This window comes from Pelobates fuscus, chromosome 10 (assembly GCF_036172605.1).
Source record: "Pelobates fuscus isolate aPelFus1 chromosome 10, aPelFus1.pri, whole genome shotgun sequence".
Classification (NCBI taxonomy): domain Eukaryota; kingdom Metazoa; phylum Chordata; class Amphibia; order Anura; family Pelobatidae; genus Pelobates; species Pelobates fuscus.
Genome location: NC_086326.1, coordinates 141145808 through 141164399, shown reverse-complemented (window position 1 = coordinate 141164399; position 18592 = coordinate 141145808). Strand labels below are relative to the sequence as shown.

At 46.1% G+C, this 18592-nt stretch overlaps 1 protein-coding gene across 1 annotated transcript in view; it reads left to right on the top strand.

The window, feature by feature from the left end:
- Positions 1-18592, top strand: part of LOC134574822 (oocyte zinc finger protein XlCOF7.1-like) — a 70905-nt gene that overhangs the window by 33504 nt on the left and 18809 nt on the right. Inside the window, exon 4 of the mRNA XM_063433886.1 lies at positions 10271-10442. Coding sequence (XP_063289956.1) covers positions 10271-10442 — 172 coding nt within the window. The remainder of the gene's footprint in view (positions 1-10270; positions 10443-18592) is intronic.

Genomic DNA, 18592 nt, shown 5'->3' with positions numbered 1-18592 from the left:
CTAATGTGACTTTACCATTAGGGCCTGTGTTTTCTGGGATATAGGTACAACATGTCATGGTGTCGGGCAAAATTTTACAAACCCCTCCTTTTTCGGCTAAGATCATGTCTAGGGCCATTCTATTCTGGAAAGCCATTTGGGATGTGGCCTGCAACTGTTCGGCCAACCCCTGGAGGGCGTCTCTGGTATAATTAATAAAACGCTGTTGATTATAATAAATGTAATTTATCCAATTTAAATTCTTGTTTGTGGTAACTATGGCAAAAAGTGATTCAAATCCTGCAGCAACTTCATCTCTTGCTTTAAACTCATTGGGCACCCCCCTAGGCACTCCAATGGCATCAATATACACATGAGGATCAAAACTTCCTTTCACTGGGGCGTCACGCTTAACCTTAGTGTGCCTGGACTCACGGGTGACGAGGTGTGTGTCAAAGATGATATGTATAGGCATAATGGCTTTAGCCAGAGTACACTCCCCCCACCACTCTTTGTCCATTCTGGATCTTAGCTGTAAATCCCCACACAACCAGTAAATATCCCCTAATGACCTGGTGTGAAACTGCAACAAGTTCATAGAGACATTTCTGTAGGTGGCACAATACCCCTTAGAGAAGTTACCTAAGAATTTACCAATTCCATCATAATTAGCATAACAAGTGTAATTACCTTTATACACGGTAATACCATCTGGGGGTTTGACATCCTTGGTTAGGAGAGGATACTCCTTTGTCCATGCAATACATATGGACCTATTAAAATTATAGTGATAGGCAAAAAGGCTTAAAACACATTCCTCTACATCTACTGGCAGGATTAGAGGTACAGTACCCAGGTGAGGCCGGGCACCGCCACACACATAGCATGCGGTCTTATTATGCTTATTAGCATTATATTTCATCCATTCTAACCATAAATTTACATCATTAAAACCTGTTTCAGCGGCCATGGTATCTTCAAAGGTGGGGTTAGCAATGGCCATCATGTCTTGAAAGGTCTGGATATGAGGTTTTAATGGGTTAGGGACCATATGGGTAGCTCCTTGCCACTCAGAAGAGTTACACATATCTTTGAGGTAGAAATGCCCTAATTTACGGTAGGAACCCTTTTTCCAATACATTCCCATCACATACTGGTCTGCATCTGTTGGGCTTGGATGCTCAATGTTAAGAATTAATTTCATTGGTGTACCCCCCCCCAGGCTTCCTCAAAGTCATTCTCTGGAGAAGGGATCTACCATGATCATCTACTTTAGATAAGGCACTTTTTGGTTTGTAACCCCAGGCAGGCCCGGCATTCCATCCCGCCGCCCCCCAATGGTTACAATTGTGCCCCCATTGTTTGTCAACTACACAAACATATGGGTCTTTTGAATGAGGGATATCTCTATAGATACTCTGGATTTGTGATGTGGGAAATGGGCATTCTACAATATCACAGTAGTCAAAGGTGTAAGTAGCCACATGGGTGCATGATGAATTGTACCAGAAGGTATACCCACTAATATCTTTGGTGATGGCTACTTGCTGGGCCTTTATGAGGCTAATTAAGGAGAAGGTGTACCAGAGGTACATGCTTGTGCGGTATCTGCTTCCTCGGGGGCAGGAGATTTCTTGCAGTGGGAAGCGTGGATCCAATTTGGCCTACCGGCCAGTTTGACGGAGGTTGCGGTAATCAGGAGAACTTGGAATGGACCGTCAAATCTTGGTTCCAGGGTATTTTTCCGCACAAACTTCTTGACCAGAACCCAATCTCCGGGAAGCAGGTTATGGGTACCTGTATCCAAATCGGGATCTGGAATTGAAGAGAAAACTTGGGCATGTATTTTGTTTAAGGCACTTGCAAGTTCAGTTACATAGTCTACTAAAACATCTGATTGGAGCTGTAACTGCTGCGGATAATAACAACCTAGTCTGGGTGCTGTCCCAAATAGAATCTCATATGGGGACAGTGAATGCTTCCCTCTAGGTGTGTGCCTAACGCTAAATAAAGCTATTGACAGGCTTTCTGGCCAGGGCATTTTTGTTTCTTGTGACATTTTTAACATTCTGGCTTTTAGAGTGCCATTCATGCGCTCTACTTTACCACTACTTTGTGGGTGGTAAGGGGTGTGGAAGGCTAGGGTCACCCCTAGAGCAGTCCAAATTTCTTTAGTCACTGTTGCTGTAAAGGCTGGGCCTTGATCACTTTCAATGACTTCTGGGAGTCCGAACCTACATACTATCTCTGTAAGTAGGCGTCTTGCGGTTGTTTTTGCAGTGATATTGGCCACTGGGTAGGCCTCTGGCCATCCTGAGAACATGTCCACTATGACTAGTGCATATTCATGGGGCCCACTCTTGGGCATTTGGATGTGGTCAATTTGAATTCGCTGGAAGGGGTACATGGGCTTTGCCAGGTGTTTTGCAGGCACCTTGATTGGTCTTCCTGGATTGCATTTTGCACAAATGACACAGGCCTTACAGAAGCTGCTGATCAATGTTGTGATTCCGGGTGCTTCATAATACTTCTGTATGAGGGCGGCCATCAATTCCTTTGACAGGTGTGCAGGCCCATGTGCCCATTGGACAACTGCTGGATATAAATTTTTGGGAAGACAAAATTTGAAGTTGTTGTAATATACTCCGTCCTTTTGGACAGCTCCTTTCTTTTTCCATTTCTGGATTTCTTCAGGAGTGACTGCAGCTTGTTGTTCTCGCAAAATTCGCAAATCAGTAGGAAGAGTTTGCAGAGCAAAAATAGGGACTTCTTCTTCTTGTCCGGACACTTCTTCATCCACTTCCTGCAGATCCCTGGCCGCTAGCTTAGCAGCCTGATCAGCCAAATGGTTGCCCTTTGCTTCATCTGTATCCAATTTCCCATGGGCCTTTACCTTCAAAACGGCCACTTCTTTAGGGAGTAGGAGGGCATCCATTAGCTCCTTGATTGCAGTACTATGCTTGACTGGTGTACCGGCGGTGGTAAGAAATCCTCTTGTCTTCCAAATTAGGCCGAAGTCATGTGCCACGCCCAGAGCATATCTTGAATCTGTATAGATGTTGGCACGTTTTCCTTCGGAAATTTTGCATGCTGAAGTCAGAGCCTGTAATTCAGCTTCTTGCGCAGACATTGCTGGCGGTAGGGGTGATGATTTGATAACTTCATCTGTTGTGGTTACGGCATATCCTGTATGATATCTTCCTTCTTCATCAGCATATCTTGAACCGTCCACAAACAGGGTAAAATCTGGATCTGGTAACGGATTCTCATGCACAGTTGGTAGGTGCACTGTCTCCATTTTCATCTGTTCAAAACAGTCATGAGGTGTTTCAGGGTCATAATCATTTACTATGACCAGATCTTGAAATTCTTTTTCTAGGAAGTGGCGTGGCCATGCTTCCAGAAGGTCAGTTGTTGGGTATTTGACAATACCATTTTCCTGTAGCTGTTCTTCATCCATGGTGGCCCATAGCTTCGCCATGGGCCCAAGATCATTCCATGACCTTGTCTTCAATTTGGTAACAGGAATATGTGGGATAGCAGTATCCCAATGGCGGTAGAGGTAGTTGAGTTGTTGAGGTAGTTGGACCAAGACCATGCTATTGCCTTCAGAGTCACAATAGAAATCTTGAGCAGTGAGCTTTACATCAGTCCAGTGGTAAAGCTCATCTTCATAGCAAGGTTCAGGAGTAATGTTCGGCTTGTACCACATGGTACAGAAGGCGTAATCCGGGCCTTCACAAAGAGGTGTCTCATCTTCATAAAATGTCAAATGTGGATGCATGACTTTCTTGATACATCCACAGAGCAGGTAAATGTAGGTTTCATCCGTGATAAATCCATATTAGATACCCCCCTCAGGGAGTGGAAGAAGAGTGGACGGGTTAAGAACTTGACATCTTTGGATGGAAATGTTGTCAGGCAGAAGAAGATGGCACTGTAGGCGTAGGTGTCTGGCTGGAGACACGTGCTTGAGCTGGACTTGGTTGATGATGGCAGAAATGTCATGAGGGGCCAAAACAACCAGAGGGTGGCCAAGGACCAGGTCTGAGGTTCTTTCTATGAGCTCTCTTGCAGCAAAAACAGCCCTGAGACAGGAGGGAGTTCCTCTGGCCACAATGTCCAGTTGACATGAGAAATATCCAATAGGCCTCTGGCGGCCTCTTAAGTCATTAGTTTGGGTGAGAACTCCTGTTGCATGGCCTTGTCTTTCGGAGACAAATAATTTGAAAGGTTTGGAGTAGTCAGGTAGGCCCAAGGCAGGAGCAGAAGCAATGGCACGTTTTAGAGCATTGAAATTGTCCAGAGCTTCATTGGTCAAACAGAATGGGTCAGACTTAAGAGCATCATAGAGAGGTTGCATAAGCAGAGAGGCTTCTGGGATCCATGCTCTGCAGTAGGAAATGAGGCCTAGGAAGGCATGAAGAGACTTTGAAGTCCTTGGAGGTGGAATGTCCAGTACAGCTCTTACCCGGTCCCGAGTAAGATGTCTGGTACCTTGAGATAGGCAATGTCCAAGGAAGATTACTGAGGGTTGGCAGAATTGGAGCTTGATGAGCGAAGCTTTACATCCTTGTTCTGCCAAATAGCAAAGGAGACTAATTGAGCAATTTTCAGTAGTGGGTATATCATCTCCGCAGAGCAACAAATCATCCACATACTGGAGCAGAACAACTTCTGGGTGCTCGGCTTGCCATTGGTCAAGGATGGTGGCCATGGCCTTTGCAAATTGACTTGGAGAATTTTGTGCCAATTGGGGCATGACAGTCCAGGTATACTGTTGCATCTCATGGGTGAAAGCAAACAGGTATTGGCAGGATGGGTCCAGTGGGACACTGAAAAAGGCATTGGCTAGGTCAATGACTGTGAAAAATTTTGCAGATGGTGGGACTCCAGAGAGCAGGGTATGGGGGTTTGGTACAAGAGGGGTGTCCAGGACGGTAGCTTCATTGACAGCACGGAGATCCTGAACCATCCTGTACTTCTCTGGCTCACCTTTTGGAGTTTTCTTTTTCATAGGGAATAATGGGGTGTTGCATTCAGATTTACATTTTACCAGGGCACCCTTCTCCAAGAGTGCCTTGATGTGGATGGAAATGGCAGCAGCCTGTGCTGGTTTTAATGGATATTGTGGCTTTCTTGGTAACTTAGCTCCTGGAATAAGCTTTACCACCACAGGGGGAACATTTAGGTGACCTATGTCCTCTGGGCCTGAGGACCATAACTTGGCGGGCACCTGTGATTTTAATACCTCTGGGAAATTGGACCTTAATTCTGCTGCTTCCTCACGGGGCTTTTCTAAATGCAGCATCAGAGGCAAGGAGCACAAGGCTGAGGTGTCTGATTCAGATAGAGGTGTAGACATTTCTACCTGCCCATCTGGGGTGAAGGTGATGGATGCTTGCAGGCGTGAGAGAACATCAGCACCTAACAGGTTAATTGGGCATGTGGAGGATACCACAAAGCGAGCAAGCAGGCTAGAGCCAACTCGTAGTGGAGTTGTTAAAGGGCTATGCCTCGGCTGGCCATCCACTCCAACACAAGAGACATCGATATTTGACAGGAAGGATGGGTCTGGCAGGTCTTGTTCTCGCAGAACACTACGGGCTGCACCTGTGTCAACTAGAAATGTGGTAGGGTGGCCTTCAATGGGCAAAGTCACTGTGGCAAGTGGCCCCCCCTTATCCCCTGTAGACACTGCCATGACAGGGGTTACGGACACAGGCTTGCCAACTTCCTATTCATCGGGTTCCTCAACTATTGGAACCTGTTTGGTGACTTTGGGAGCCGGGGCAGGCTTGGATGGCTTTCTGGGCTCCCTTGGCTCCTTTTTTGGTTCTGGACAGTCACTTCTAAAGTGCCCCTTTGCTCCACAATTAAAGCAATGTCCCCCCTCCTCCGGTCTAGTACCTCTTGGGACTGGAGTGGAGCGGGATACCATGAGAGGAGCTGAAGTGGGTCTTCTTGGGGTCTGAGCAGATTCCAAGCCTCTAGCAACTAAAAGCAGGGTATCCAGGGGAACAACCTTATATTCAGGGCGTGCAGCAATGATTCCCTTGCGTATAGAGTCTTTAACACCTTGGACAAACGCACCTGACAGCATTTGTGAATGAATCTTGTCAGTAAGATCAAACCCCAAATCTGTAAACATTTGATACAGTCTTGCATGAAACCTTTCCACTGATTCTCCTTTATCTTGAATAACATCAGTAAGGCCAGCGGCCTGATCTGCAAGTTTGTCCTTAGCCCATTCTCTTAATTGGGTGCAAAAGGTTACCCCGGAGGGGTAATCAACATCACTGGAAAGCAGATCTGTACTGAGGTGACGGGCCATGCTTGGCCAATATGCATCCCCTGCTTTAATAGCACAAATGCTGAGTAGATCACGCCATGCGGCGGAATAAGTCTTTTGAATTTGAACTATCCCTCGGTAAAAGGGCATAGGCTGCTTTTCTGGGTCAGGGAGTGATTTCATTAGAGCACTAGCTTGAGTGGGGTTGAAAGCAACATACTTAGGAGGGGCCCGTTCTCCCCGACCCTTGTGGCCGAAGGGGTCATCGATAGAACGATGAGCTGAGGCTCCCGCAGCAACCTCCGATGAGACATGGGACACCCTGTCCTCCTCTTCGTCATCGAATTCTATGATATTGGCTCTCTTACGTGGTGCAGGGCCCGCGTGAGGTGAAAGGATCGGGGGATGGGAAAGAGCCCCAGATGCAGGGGTGGCTAGCGAGTCATAACCTGGGGACAGGTAGTCACCGGGGATTACCGGCATCAGGGCTGAACTGGGGGCCGCCATATTGGAGGCGGGAAAAGGAGTTGCATTAGGATTAAGGGAAGAAGTGGCGGCCATGTTTGATATGGGCACTTCCGGGGCAGACTGAGCCGGACTGGGCATGACCGGAACCTGAGGAGTGGCTTGGGGAAAGGGAGGGTAACCGGGGTAGGGCAGGGCCATGGGATATGGGAAGGGGTAGGGCCAGGCCGGGGAGGGCAGTAGAGTAGGGTGGGTAGGTACATTTAAGGAGGTAGGGTATTGGACTGGGGTGGAGCCGGTTATGGGAGGAGACAGGACGAGATTGGTAGGGATGGGTGCAGAAGGAGGAGTCGGAGCAAGGGAGGGAGGGGTAGTTAGTTGGGTGGATGCTGATGGGAGGGGATTAGCTACGGAGAGGGATTGCAGGGAGGAAATGGCAGATGAAATGTTAGGATTAGGCATGGAAGGTAGCGTGGGGATGGATGAGGATGATGGGACTGTTAGAGACGGGGAAGGGGTAAAGAAAGATCCATCAGAATTCAGGACCGGGCAGACAGGGGAGGTGATGGGATGGGATTCGGGAGGATTTGGAGTGGGGAACATAGTCAGCTGGCTATCACCTGTTGCTGACTGAACCTTGGGGATAGACATCCCCTGGGCGCCATTTTGGGGCGCTGGCTGAGGGTAAACCCCAGCAACACAATTCTTATGATACACAAACAATTTCACACCTTTGTGATTTATCTCTTCCTCAACCCAACCTTCTAACTGAATAGCCTTCGCTACTCTGTACCATGCTTCAGCAGTCTTTAATAAATCATTATCTGTAAGCTTGCCTTTCATTTCTGCCAGTAACTTGCGCCAACTTTCTGGTTGCAATCTTCCACATGTCGGTACAGCAATTTTACATACTTTTGCAATCTTTTCAACACCTTTAACCATCTCCTCACCCTCTCTGTTTTCTACCAAATCACATGCTAACCAGCCCTTACTGGGCTTACCTAAATCCTGTCCCATAGTCCCTTTACCCCTATACCAGCGTCCTAGATATAGAGAGAGAGAGAGAAAATTGAACAGGAACGTCTACAATGCTCGACTGCCACCCGAGAACCGTGGGACTTTCTCAGGTGCGTCTTCCCAAAACGTAGACTAGTCACTGAATCCGCCTACCCGGGGTGGTAGACACGGATTGGAGCGAGGTGAGAAGTGTGTGACCAATCACTTCTCTTTTAAGAGAAATGGGAGTGGATAGTATAATAATATAGGAAGTGTAGAAAAGATGAAAGGCAAGGAAAATCCTTAGAGACAGACACAGGAGTTCATGAGACTCCTAATTAAACAGACAAGACAACAATACAATTGAAATACAGTGCATGCATCACAGTTCAAATGAAATCAACAATAATCCCTTTCCTTTACTCGTGTGCTTACTCCAAAGTCACCTCCCTCAACCCCGTAGTGTCTCCGCTCGGAGAACGACTTTCATAAGTCTCACTACCAGCGGCCACGGAAAACAACTGACACCGGTCCGAATTCCGTCAGCCTCCCTCTACTCAGCAGTCCACAAGAATGTGGCCACCTCTATCCTCACTCCCGTAGTGCCCCTATAAAACCCACTTATAAGTCTCACTACCACGTGATGCGGAAAACAAGCAATGCCTACTTGAATCCCCCCAGGAAACAGAGTCCCCTGCCACAAGACTAAGTCCCCTACCACAAATAAACAGACAACTGGAATTCCACCAACCCCAGCGCTCGGGGTTGTGGTTACCAAAAGAAAACTGGAATCCCCCCAGCCGAAGCTGAGGTTTACCAAAACTGGAATCCCCCCAGCCTCAGCACTCGGGGCAGTGGTTACCAAACTTGGAATTCCACTAGCCCCAGCACTCGAAGCTGTGGGTTACCACGTGCACAATGAGGCTAGCTGGGCTCTCAAAGTGTCACAAGAAGGATCACAGGAAATTATGAGTCTACACAAAATCCACAGTTCCAACAATCCCCTTTTTCCTTACAGCCACAGCCACGAGGCTCCTAAAAGAGGTAAACAGGCAAAGAAGACCCCCAGGAACGCATCCACAGGTCAACCCCCCTTTTTCCCTACAACCACAGCACCGTGGTTCCTAAAAGGAGTAAAACAGGCAACAGAAGACCCCCAGGAACGCATCCACAGGTCCACCCCCCTTTATCCCAAAAGGGGTAAAATACAAACAGATAGACAGACAAACTGAAGACCCAGGCAAGTCCCCTCAGGTCCACCCCCCTTTATCCCAAAAAGGGGAAAACAAGCGAAACAGAGAACCCCAGGCAAATCCCCTGCAGGTCCACCCCCCTTTATCTCAAAATGGGGAAACAGGCAAACAATTCAAACACACCCAGGCAACAGATAGACTAAAATGCAGGTAAACAAGTGAGTAACGAGACACCGGGCAAGATATTACCTGTCTTTGATGTCCTCCCGGGAAGCAGTCACAGACACGTGGACGGGTCAATCAAAGGGGCCGGAACATACCGGTGGCTCTGCAGAAGTCTCTACCGTGTACCTGGAGGTGATCAATCTCCTTTCCTTCCCCCTGGATTCCTCCGTCCACCCTTGTCTTCCTTAGGACGGCTCACCGGCCGGACATAGCCCGATGCCCCATGTTGGGCGCCAAGTTGTTATGGTACTTTTTAGCAGTAAACCAAAATGTTTAAATGTCTATCTGTTCCTGTCCAAATTAATAAAATTGAATTGCGTATATACGCTGAAGTAATTAAGTCTGACACACAAGGCGCAGGCCCTTTTAAGAGGCATTTTACGTCATCATTGATTATTAGAATATCAGCAAATAAACATCATTAATTGGATTAATTGTTAAGTGTCGGGATTAGTGTCCTCCTATCAATATTACTAATTGGCTCAAAAACTAAGTGGTTAGTCCCGTGCCCACCCACCAAGAGGTGGGATTGTTCTGGACACGGGTGGGGACAAGGGGGTCTTGAGCGTCATTTTACACAGTCGGTGATCTCAGGCCTCGTGGCCAGGTGCAAGGTCTCTTATGAATAGAACATTTCATTACTACTGTGTTCTCATGGCCTTCAAATTATACTATGTTGCAAGTTTAAGGAAAAGTCAGCAATTCCTGTGTTAATCATGTCTTTGTTAGAACATACAGTCTTTGTCTTATTGTATTAGATGTGCTGGGAAATTCTGTCAAGTAAGGTAGTTTTAAAATGAACAAGTTAGGTTATGAGGACAAAATGGAGGAATGAAGAAGTCAGGTTAGGAGGACAAAATGGAGGATTCACAATATGAGGTTAAAATGGAGTTAGTGCAATAATTGAATATAAGTACAATAAGGATTTTTTAATAATCCCACATCACCAGGGTATCCAGGTAAGTTGTCAAACCTTCCTAAAACAGGTTATTCCGAGGGTGCCAGGGCACTTCTAGATCCATAATAACTGCAGCTGTCTGTAGTGGTTATGGTGCTTGGAGTGTTCCTTTTTATATGTAGGATTGTGTGGTTGTGACAAAGGTTAACGTGTTACATGCAGTTGCATTCCCCTGGTAACAGAAGAATTCTCTAGGACCCAGAGCTCCAGCACGGTGCCTCCACCTTACTACCTAATACAGGAGAAACACTCTGGCAAGACGATCCTGAAACTGACGAAGATCATCCACTTGCTGATTGGAGAAATGAGGCTGTTGGGAATGGGTTATTGTGCAGTAAAACCAATGTGTTCATTATTGTCTGTGTCAGGTTCCTGTAAGGTGTGAGGATGTGTCTGCCCATTTCTCCATAGAGGAGTGGGAGTATTTGGAAAGAAGCAAGGATGTGATGATAGAGAATTAATATGTCTGAAAAGATTAAGCTCCTTAACGATACATGCTTTATAAATCATTCCAATGTCATCCACATCTTTCTAGGTCTATCTAATAAATTCACATCAACTGTTAGTGCCAGAGCTGCTGCACATGTCTATGTGTGTATTCACCAGAGCAGGATTTTACAGTTTTTCCATTGAGCTAACGTCTGAAAAACATTCTATGATTGGCACCGGTGTAGGTACAAATGAAAGAGTCTGGAAAAGAACGTCCAGATGTATTATTATTAATATTATTAGAATTTACATAGCGGTAACATATTTGGTTCAAGCTCATACTCGGCTATAGCGATTCAATTACTTATGGCAAGAGTGGAATGCAGGAGGGCATCTCTGAATGAAAACTGTCACACCTTGGAACAAATTCAAGCACAGACTGTCCATTTTCAAATTATTACATCCAACAGAATAATACACCATATCAGTTGGAAAACAAATTGTTTTAGCTATGCAATGCTTAGTGAATATTCCCCTAGACATACAGAGCTATACTGTATATATTATGTGACAGGGTGTCAATCTCATGTCCTGCTCTCTACTTCTGTATTTCTTATTACATAGCTAAAGTAACACTGTATACATAGCTTGAAAGAGCAAATGGCCAGTAGGCCTGATTTTACTGATGCGCCTCTTGAGAAAGGCGCATCAGTAGCGCCGAAACGCGCGTTGAGCTTTTACCACGACCACATGATCTATACTTCAGTTCAGTTAGTCTAGCTACTCTGTTTGCATTTAGAATATCTAGCAAGAAAGGATTGCTGTTACTCTAACTAGGGAATGGGACCTTCCTGCCGCGACCACATGGTCTACTCTGCAGTTTAGGCAGTCTAGCTACTCGCTTTTACGTTTATATTTAGCAGGAAATTTTGGCTTCCACTCTGATTGGGGAACTGAGCGTTTGCTGCAACCACATGGTCTATACTTTGTTTTTAGGCAACTCAGTTACTCTGTCTTATGTTAATATTGAGCAAGGAGGGATTGCCTCTACTTTGACTGGGGAAATTGGGACTCAGGGTATTTGGTTTATATTTGGTTAACATCTCCTCGTTACCCTACAACACCTAGCACGTAAGCGGTGTATTGTAGGACCTAAGCAGCTATCTGAGAAAACTTACCCACTAGGGAGCAATGCCTTTGTCTGCATACTAATTGTCTCACTTTATGAGCCTTTGCCGGTGAGACAACACACTCTGTTTGGGGAACTTGGGATCCAGGGCACTGGCTTCCAATTATTATTCTTGGGGCTACCTTCAGTGCACCTAGTACCTTAGCTGTAATCGGACTAGGTATCTACTAGGGAGTTACGCTCTTTTGTATACCAATAGTCTCACCCTGTGGGTTTTTTTCGGTGAGACTATCGAGCTCCACATACCCATACCCTCTGTCTCATTATTATTGGGTTAATTGCTACGAGCATATTTGATTGGGTTTTTCTGCTATACTTTACCAGATAGGGGTGTTACTAGCGACTCTATACGGACCTATTCCCTTTGCGTATTCTGGCCACTGCACGAGGGGAATGCAGTAGCCGTTTTAACCGTTATATGTTGCTACTTTTGGTACACTAATAGAGCCACTGTGATTTATTTAGACTGTGCTGCTAACCACATTTGAAACTTCGATACATTGTCTACCCTACAAACCTAAAATTCAGTGGCTTACTATTACCAGTACATGAGCGCTGAGTGTGTACAGCAATTTTTGGACTATCTCTACCAATATATGCTCCAATTACCCTAGAAACCTACTCCCAGCCACTGGTTTACACCAGTATAATAAGTGCAGAGCCTGCACAGCAAACTCTAGACTGACTACTGTTAATACTTAATTTTATTTTATTTCTTTATCACCGTTTTGATACACCCATATCTATTGTGATACACCACTGAGTATTGATTTTCTATTTGTTTTCCCTAAGTGGGATTAATAAAAAAATTGTTATTTTTTCATATATTTCTTGTTAGTTCTATACAGGCACACTTTTGCCATTATACTATGAACTAGCGTCTCTTTGGGGTATAGGGACTTGAAGGGGGAGGAGTTTTTCTTCTATCCCTATCCAGTCTCTTTCTCTTTTTCATATTACAAATATTTGTGCGCCACTGCGAAAACAGATCATCCTCGATACTGTCTATTATATTATAATTATTTATTTTTGTAGTACTTTGCAGATTTCACATATAAACATAGACATTGCAAATGGTATTAACACATCTAGTACAGAGCATCACATGTCTGATTCACAGCACTATTTTTAAATAATGTTATTTCATCAAGAGTTAAACTTATGTGTCAGTTACAGGTTATGACATGAGGTACGGATACAGATAAACATACTGACATTTTTGTGGGTTATTGGGTCGCAAGCTTAGCCAAGATAGGTATGAAGGCAGGTTACCACCAGGTAGAATGTAGCATACTGGGGAGTAATCAGCAGAAGGCATGAAGATAAAACTAACATTTACTTTAACATTAACTGAGGAGATACACGCTTATCAGTAATTGCAGCCTAAGTGACATCTGATGTGGCTAACAGTGGTACAATACACGTTGTGTGCCTTGATTCGTATATGTTGTCTGAAGCTGGGGTCGCTGCCAGTTCTGGCAATGCGGAAGATAGGAAAAAGCAGCCTGTTCCTAGACATGAGGTGAGTCCCTGTAATGCATCTAAGAGGCCTGCTGAGTCCCAAAGTCCCGCCATAGGGCACAGTGTGTACAGACCGTAGTTGACAGGCTTCCCGGCTGTTGGATGATTATAGTCCCGGTACTTTCCAAGCCACAGTGTCCTGGTGCGGGCTGCGGTATAGTGGAGTTGGTGCATGGGGATGACTTCCCTGAATGCACTTCCAGTGTTGGTCTCTGGCGTCGATTTGAGGAGCGGTGGTGAGGCGCACTCAGTCGGAGTAGGCACTGAGCCAGCGTCTAGGGATTGCCGCTGCAGTGTGAGTAGGTGCTGTGGTTCTTGCCTGTCTTCAAGCTTATTACAAGAGTGTTCACTGTGGAGGACGAGAGCCACCTGAGAATCCCCACGATGTTAGCTCGGATTGTGAAGTTTACCAGCACTGCTGCAGCCCTTTTTCTTAAAGGGACCCTATTGTCACGAACGCACCCTACTTCGAGAGTGTGTGTGACATAGTTGTGGTGGTGAAAAGGTTAAAGTTAACTATTTGTCTGCACTATACCAGAAACAATGATAAAATCCCCTTTAACACCACCCACACGTAAGCATAATAATATAAATATTAGTATTTTAATACTGCCACCACCAAGACAATTCATAAATGGGGTGCCTTGGTCCCCCAGGTAAACTTAACAATAAAAACCCACCAAATATAACTTAGCACAATACCTATGCAATTACAAAGCACTCATTAGTCTCTTCAGGTAGCGTAAATCTTTACCAGACAAAGGCAGAACTTAATAAAGGAATATTTATTATGAGCAAAAAAGTTACAGTGCTAACAAAAATATAGATGACAATCAAATTATTTACACCAACAACAAATAAAAACAAAAGGGATAAAATAACAAAAGTCCTAACCACTTACCCAGGTTTTCAAGGTAAAACGTCTGCCCCACTGGGTTTCTGGTAAGAAAGATGGTGACTCACTTAGAATTTGATTCTGACCCCTCAAGCAAGTACAATGCACACTTCAGTATCATTAGAAATATACCCTGTGGATTACCAAGCCTCGCCCAGAGGTTGAGATAAGGCGTACCTATAGTAACTATAAGTGACCATCCCCTTGTGTTCCAGACCAACATCAATCCAAATGGAAACATTTTGTTCTATCTCCTCTTATGTACTTGCCACAGAAATAATATTTTCATCTATGAATTTGCAACCATTTTCCCAATCCATAGATATGTCACACTCCTTACTTGTGACCCAATATAGCAGACATCACTTAACTATGGTTAAGTTACGCAAATCATGTTTGGGATTGATTAGAAGATTGTGCTGGTCACAATCCAAATATAACAAAAATGAGGCTTAATTATTATTCTGTGGGTAAATAGTGATGTTTATTTCTTTTGGATATGATGCTGGAACACAAGGCTTGTTTTTTTTTGTTTTTTCTTGAAAGCTAATGATCATTAACATATCACAGAAATCAACTCATCAATTAAAAGGTAGGTGCCATATGGCTGAAGTCAGCTAGTTTACATTGGAGCTAGACTTCCAGGCCACTTATGTGTGACTTCTCACACCTTACAGAACCTTTGATTAATCAAGGGATCAATACATATGCAAACCATCTGCCCCCTTTCACACTATGCAATTCACACTACCCCTTCTGTCATCTGACCTTGCAACTAAGTTGCCAATTCATATATGCCCTACACAATTTACATTACATTGCAACATTCTATTGTGCAACAATAAATTATGTTCAAATTCACCATGGGCAGCACTTTTCCCATCCAGCACAACAGCATAAAAAACAAGTCTACTAAACAGCACTCTAATTAGCCCCTTTTTTTTTTAAAGTCACCAGAACAACTACAGCGTAAGGTCAGCTTTGGAGGCGAATTGGGGGTGGGCCAGCATTGGCAGACCCACTCAGCGCTGGAAATAAGGGGAGTTTTTACAAAAATTTAAGGGGGCAGGGACCATCATGGTTTGTTAACACTTTAGGGTATTCCTGACCCTATAGTGTTTCTTTAAATTTGCTCTCTCAGTTGCTTAGTAGATAAGTCCCTAATTCGATAATCTTAATTATGGCAATCCCATGTAAGGATTCAAACTTAGGGAGCTATCTACTAAACAGCAGGAATATAAAAAAAAAAATGTATTTTAATTTGTCTATTTCAGTTTGTTAATTAAGTCCCTAATTGCTTTACTTAAAAATATAAATTGATCCCAAAATTGTTCAGCTCTATATGTTAAGAAAACGTTTGTTTCGGGTATATTTTGTGTGCTGCCGAATTTGGAATGCAGAAGTGTTCAAATGCACGTGTCTAATGTATATGATACTGACATCAGTTTACTCCAGTTCAAATGAAATGAGTTGGAATGCAAGGTAAAAAAACGAACACCTCTGCAGAAACTGCTGGATGCTATGAGTCAGCTTAGACAAAAGATCAGGGGATTTTCATTGTCTTTTTGGATCTGTTCAGTGAACAATTCAGACTATGCTAGAGGTGAAAAAAGGTCCCGTCTTGCACTAGATGGATAAATAACCCACATACATAACACTTATGTAATACTACAAACCAGAGGCGGCTCTCTAATTAGGTGGTTTAGGCGGCCGCCTAAGGCCTCGCGCTGGCTGTGGCCACGCGGCCGCCTAAACCGCCTGTGGGCAGACTGTGTCAGGTCCTCGGTCAGTGTCCGAGGACCTGACACCAGCAGGGGACCCGGCGGCTTGCCCGGTATGCCGCCGGGTGCGAGGCCCCTCCTGGCTGCCCGGCCAGCCACCGCAGACACCGGTCTGCAGCTCCGCAGTGAGCAGAGCTGCAGACCATGTATCTTGCGAGAACCGGCCATTCAGAGCGTTGCCGCAGGTTACCACAGCAACGCTCTGATGGTCTCGCGAGATTACATGGTCTGCTGCTCTGCGGAGCTGCAGACCGGAAGCAATGGCCACCAGACCACCAGGGAGCCCACTGGACCACCAGGGAAGAAAACGTAGGCTCTCGCTCAACTCCCACCACCCTCAGCCTCACTACCCCCCACACCACCCTCAGCCTCACCACCCTCAGTCTCCCTACCCCCTACACCACCCTCAGCCTCACCCCCCCACCACCGTCAGCCTCACCCTCCCACCACCCTCAGCCTCACTACCCCCCACACCACCCTCAGCCTCACCACCACCCACCATCCTCAGCCTCACCCTCCCACCAACCTCAGCCTCACTACCCCCCACACCACCCTCAACCCCCTACCCCCCTCACCACCCCCAACCACCCTCAGCCTCACTACCCCCCACACCAGCCTCACCACCCCCAACCACCCTCAGCCTCACTACCCCCCACACCACCCTCAGCTTCACCATCACCCCCCCCCCCACCATACACACAACACATTTCAAGCAGCTACCCCATACACATAGGGTATCAGACAAAAACGCAAACATGCTCACAGAGACATACATTCACACACAAGGATACTCTGTCAGACACACTCTCAGGCACATACACAAGTAAACTGTGCAACAATGTGTATAAAAAAGGTAGGCTCTCGCTCAACTCCCACCACCCTTGGCCTCACCACCACCCTCAGCCTCACCACCCTCAGTCTCACTACCCCCCACACCACCATCAGCCTCACCCCCCACCACCCTCAGCCTCACCACCCCCACCATCCTCAGCCTCACCCTCCCACCACCCTCACTAGCCCCCACACCACCCTCAGCCACACCACCCTCAACCCCCCACACCACCCTCAGACTCACTACACCCACACCACCCTCAGACTCAGCTTCACCATCACCCCCCCCCCACCATACACACAACACATTTCAAGCAGCTACCCCATACACATAGGGTATCAGACAAAAACGCAAACATGCTCACAGAGACATACATTCACACACAAGGATACTCTGTCAGACACACTCTCAGGCACATACACAAGTAAACTGTGCAACAATGTGTATAAAAAAGGTAGGCTCTCGCTCAACTCCCACCACCCTTGGCCTCACCACCACCCTCAGCCTCACCACCCTCAGTCTCACTACCCCCCACACCACCATCAGCCTCACCCCCCACCACCCTCAGCCTCACCACCCCCACCATCCTCAGCCTCACCCTCCCACCACCCTCACTAGCCCCCACACCACCCTCAGCCACACCACCCTCAACCCCCCACACCACCCTCAGACTCACTACACCCACACCACCCTCAGACTCACTAACCCCCACATCACCCTCAGCCTCACCACCCCTAACCCCACTACCCCCCACACCACCCCCAGCCTCACCCCCCACACCACCCTCAGCCTCACCCCGCCACCCCCCTCAGCATCACCCCCCACCACCCTCAGCCTCACCAACCCCCACCACCCTCAGCCTCACCCCCTCAGCATCACCCCCCACCACCCTCAGCCTCACCCCCACCACCCCTCCCTCTCACATCACCCCCGCTCCCTCTCACATCACCCCCTCCTTCTCACATCACCCCCCCCTTCTTCTCACATTACCCCCCCTCACTCTCACATTACCATCACCCCTCTCACATTACCATCACCCCTCTCATCACCCCCCACTCCTCACCATCACCCCCCCATACACACAACACATCTGAAGCAGCTACCCCATACACATAGGGTCTCAGCTAAAAACGCAAACATGCTCACAGAGACATACATTCACACACAAGGATACTCTGTCAGACACACTCTCAGGCACATACACAAGTAAACTGTGCATCAATGTGTATATGTGACACTTTTTTGTTAGTGGGGCCTCATGTTTGAGTTTCGCCTAAGGCCTCATAAAATCTAGAGCCGCCGTTGCTACAAACTCCTTATGCACATATAGAACCCTGCAAGGTAGCAAGCACTACATTATCCACACATAACAAAGACAGAATATGGCAATATACAAATATGTGAATACAAAAATAGGACTAGCACTCATAGGGACAATATCACAGTGCTGCTAAAAGGATGCCTGTCCCCTGCACTAAACAGTTCTTCTAAATAAACATTTTAAAACTACCGTATTTACTCAAATCTAATGCGCACCTCAATTTTTGAAACCTGGAAGCTGAAAGGTTTTTTTTATGGCAAATGTAATGCGCATTTTTTACAAGATACTACTATACAACATTGTGCTACAATGAAAAGGTTTATTGCCATATACCACAGTAGCATTGATGGTATTTCAGTTTTAGTATTACTTGTTAAGTCTATTCTTTCTTAAGCTCTCTTTCAGGAATGGATGTAACGGTATGCGGTATAACCGTCCACGACATCCGTTGGTATCTTCAGGAAATCCACAGTCAGAGTAGAAAGCAAGGCAATATTCCCAATCCTCCCAATAACC